The following is a 3,680-nucleotide window of genomic DNA, read 5'->3' as shown; positions in this document are numbered from 1 at the left end:
GAAGAAGTATTTGGATGTTGTGCATCAGAATTGCAGTAATTTTTTGATCAAAGAAAGTTAGGAGAGTGAAATGAATTAGGAATTTCAAAGGTTTACTTAGTGAGACTAGAGTCTATGTTTGGCTCCTCCACAAAATGTTCTGGGAACAAATTCTTTAATTTTTCTAATTGTTGTTTTAAAACAAGTCGAAAATTACAATTTAACAAACATTAGGAATTTTAAAGAAAATACTAAGGGGCTACAACATGACGCTAAGGTTGAATCATATAGGAAAATTTTCTAAACATTCATCATTCGTTTTTACTGCAGTGCTCTCGAATCTCTTGGAATGAATTATTTGTTTTTAGTGCGGTGCAATCAAACATACATTGATACAAATTCAATTATGTAGGGTTCAAATGGACATTGTATTGCAATTCTGCATTTTCATCCTATCAACGAAATGATAAGCGAACCTTTTGCATATTCGCGAAAGGAAAGCAACTCTGCATTTTCTCTATTCCACTATCTTCCGAATCGTTATAGAATCATGCGAAACAAAGAAGCATGACATTTGAGTTCATGTTTATCACGGTGTACTATTTCATGTAATTACAAAAAAAAAATCTCAACAATCCATTGTTCCAAAATGTATACTCCTACTTCTAAAATGGTTAGTATTTAATATACGTTGTTCCACACCAGTCGTGCAAACGGACCTGAGCACCTGGCCTGGCAGGGAATTCGCATCACGAGAGGGAGCATCGCAGTGCGGCCGCTGGAACCAAAGCACTACTCTGTCCGAACGGAGTATATTAAAATGCGGGATACGCAAAATTCGAGGCACCTGGCCATGACCTTGCCAAGATAGCTCCAATGGCCAGTAGTAGTACCGTAGAAACGTTCTTTCGAAGTAACTTGCGCGCCATTCGCTACGCTCTGCCAGTGCCAGGCGGCCAGTGCTGACTGGTGAAAAGGGTCGAAATGCAAATATACAATTGCATTCTTCTCGTATACACTTCAGGACTCTTGTGAAGATTTTTGGCTGGCAATCCCGTGGCCTAGTCTACTGGTTCCACTTTGAATGCAGGAGTAATTTGGGTGTCGTATATGGACGGTAACGGTGCAGTTATTAGGCTCCTGTTTGTACCCGATGTGCGGTGGCCATTAATCAGATACGTACGAGTTCGTAGTAATGACGAAGGGCCGTAAAAGCTGCAACTCCTTGGGTAGATTTGGCACAGGCACGCTGATGTGAAGAGGAAGAGGGGAATCCACGCCATGACACTACTACCAGACATAGTATTCTTCTGGAATTGTTGGCAGCTTCCTTTAAAGAAAAACAAGGCAGCTAGCTAGCTTCTTGCTTCACACCAAAGATAACCCAAGCATGGACATTGCCACTTCTGCCTCGCATGATTCAAACAACTTCGAAAAGCTTTCTTCCCGAGACTCCACTAAAAAGGCGCCACTTCTACGGCAATATCCTAACAGACCAAAGCTAAAACCGAAAGCTTAGTAGAGCAGTGGTAATCCCTACACCTAACACGACCTAATAGACTCCTACTAAAACTACTTTCTAACAAGTTCTTTCTAGTAGTAGGGCAACAACTAAATAGAGGACGCCAAGAAAAATCCACGAGTGCGTTACAACAGACTAATCAACGGCACGGCCGAAAAAGATGTACACTACCCGCCGCGGGGAGGGGCGGCTAGAACGAGGCCACGGCCGGCGCGGTGGCGGCCTCGATGACGACGGGGACGGGGTCCTTCTTGCGGCGCATCTCCAGCACCTTGCGGTGGGAGTTGGAGTGCAGGTTGCCCACGAACGTGGGGCTGCACGCCGGCCGGTACTCCGGGAGGAGCCGCCCCGACTTGAAGCGGACGCCGCAGGCGTTGCACAGCGTCTTGGCGCCCTCCGGCCCAGCGCGCCACTGGGGCGTCTTCTGGACGCCGCAGTGGCTGCACCGCCGGTCGCCCTGGGCCGGCGGGGAGGCGGCGCCGCCCGACAGCTGCGGCGGGAGATGGCTCTTTGGCTTGCGCCCGCGCTTCTTGGCCTTGTGCTTGGACTTCTTGCTCTTGTTCTTGGGGCGTGGAGGTTCGTCGAGGAGGTTGAAGGTGGGGGAGTCCATTAGGAAGAAGGACGACAGGGAGGCCGACGAGGAGCAGGAGGAGCTGGTGGCGGACGACGACGCCGAGTCGGATATGGACGCACCGGAGAGCGACCACACGGTGGTGCCGCGCGAGCGCTTGCTGCGCTTCTTCGACCTCACCGGCACCAACGCTTCCGTGGAAAGCGCGCATATGGTCGGGGTCCGCATAGGGTCCACGGTCGGCACGGCGCTTTCCTGCGGCCGGCGGTGCTGCGGTGGCCACGCCGCTGGCGCTGGGAGCTGCTGCGGCGGCGGGAGCTCTGCCTGCGAGTCGTCCATGATACGCGACACCCACTCCAGTTCCTCCGCGTCGTGGGCCTAGAAAGCACGCAAAAGAAACGAATAACGCTGGAAACCTAAAATAGCGCCGTCTGGCCGGAGAAAGGCAAAGAAAAAGGTGAAACGTCTTACCGGCAGGTCCATCTCCTGTGGAATAAGCGGCATGAGCTCGTAGGAGACCGCCGACGACCCGTGGGAGTCACTGCACTTTTCGTCCTCCTCGGCGGCCGGCGCCGTCTCGCAGAGGAAGCCGCCTTCCTTGTCCACCTCGCAGAGCTCCTCAAGGTCGAGGAGCTCCTCCACCGAGAAGCCGTCACCCAGCAGCCCGGCTCCCCACGCCGCCGGCCCAGCGACCACGGCGGCCGCCACCTCCTCGGCTGCCTCGCACGGCCTGAGGCTACTCTTCAGCGCAGACATCCTCTCCACCTGAAGCCGCACCCACAGAAAGCAGGAGAGCAAGCTCTCGTCAGTTCCCGCACGAGAAGCACCTTCTGTCTTGCTAGTACCCGTCTCTCTCTCACACACACACGTCTCAGCACAGAGAGGCCATGTATGCTTACCTGCAGAGAGCCGTGGTGGTGCGCGAACGACGACGACATGGCGCAGGCGGCTGCAGAGGAGAAGGAGGGGAAAAGGGTAGGGGAGGAGGCGTGGAGGAGGTGAGGAGCAGAGGAAAAAGCAGCAGCAGCTTAGGCAGCAGGGGCGGAAGAGATGAGTGTCTGGTGGGTGATTGAATGGCTGCCAAAGTCCGTGTCCGCAACAAATGCACTGTTGTGTTGTTTCCCCCCCTTCCTTTTTCTCCCGCTTTGCTCTCCCTCAATCACGTTGCTCCACTCCATTTCTTTTTCCTGTCAGGGAAAAGAATACTACAGTCAATAGTCATATATATATTCTTACTCCATTCGTTATGATGCTTTTGGATGCTAGTTCCCGGATGAATATATGTAAAAAGAATACTTCCTCTATTCCATAATAAAGACGTTTTTCGACACGAGTGTACTGTCAAAAAAGTCTTATATCATGAGACAGAGAAAATATATATAAAAACTTATGATGGTCTATTAAAATATTTAGTGGCAGATGTAATGATACCATTTCACCATTTGTCCTGAGTACTTCCTCCGTTTTTATTTACTTCGCATATTAGTTTTGATCAAAGTCAAGCTTTGCAAACTTTAACAGATTTATAGACAAAAATATTCACGTATACAATAACAAATCAATACCATTGGATTCGTTGTCGAATGTACTTCCATATCATATAGATTT

The 3,680-nt window shown here is 50.3% G+C and overlaps 1 protein-coding gene across 1 annotated transcript; it reads right to left on the bottom strand.

Annotated features, from left to right (window-relative positions):
- Window positions 1-1,359: 1,359 nt before the first annotated feature.
- Window positions 1,360-3,271, bottom strand: LOC123144957 (GATA transcription factor 5). The gene is made up of 3 exons (XM_044564231.1): window positions 2,972-3,271; window positions 2,544-2,837; window positions 1,360-2,450 (listed from the first exon to the last, which is right to left on the bottom strand). The coding sequence occupies exons 1-3, from the start codon at window positions 3,008-3,010 to the stop codon at window positions 1,692-1,694; spliced, it is 1,092 nt and encodes a 363-aa protein (XP_044420166.1). The 5' UTR covers window positions 3,011-3,271; the 3' UTR covers window positions 1,360-1,691.
- Window positions 3,272-3,680: the final 409 nt, after the last annotated feature.

Source organism: Triticum aestivum, chromosome 6D, assembly GCF_018294505.1.
Source record: "Triticum aestivum cultivar Chinese Spring chromosome 6D, IWGSC CS RefSeq v2.1, whole genome shotgun sequence".
Taxonomy (NCBI): domain Eukaryota; kingdom Viridiplantae; phylum Streptophyta; class Magnoliopsida; order Poales; family Poaceae; genus Triticum; species Triticum aestivum.
Note: the sequence above shows the minus strand (reverse complement) of the source record. Positions and strands in the feature narration are given on the sequence as shown.

Excerpts from the sequence above, each read along its gene's own strand:
- LOC123144957 (XM_044564231.1), bottom strand. The coding sequence starts at position 3,010 with ATGTCGTCGTCGTTCGCGCACCACCACGGCTCTCTGCAG. Across the intron at positions 2,838-2,971 it reads ACCACCACGGCTCTCTGCAG|GTGGAGAGGATGTCTGCGCT; the intron begins GTAAGCATACAT and ends GTGCGGCTTCAG. Across the intron at positions 2,451-2,543 it reads CACAGGAGATGGACCTGCCG|GCCCACGACGCGGAGGAACT; the intron begins GTAAGACGTTTC and ends CGTGCTTTCTAG.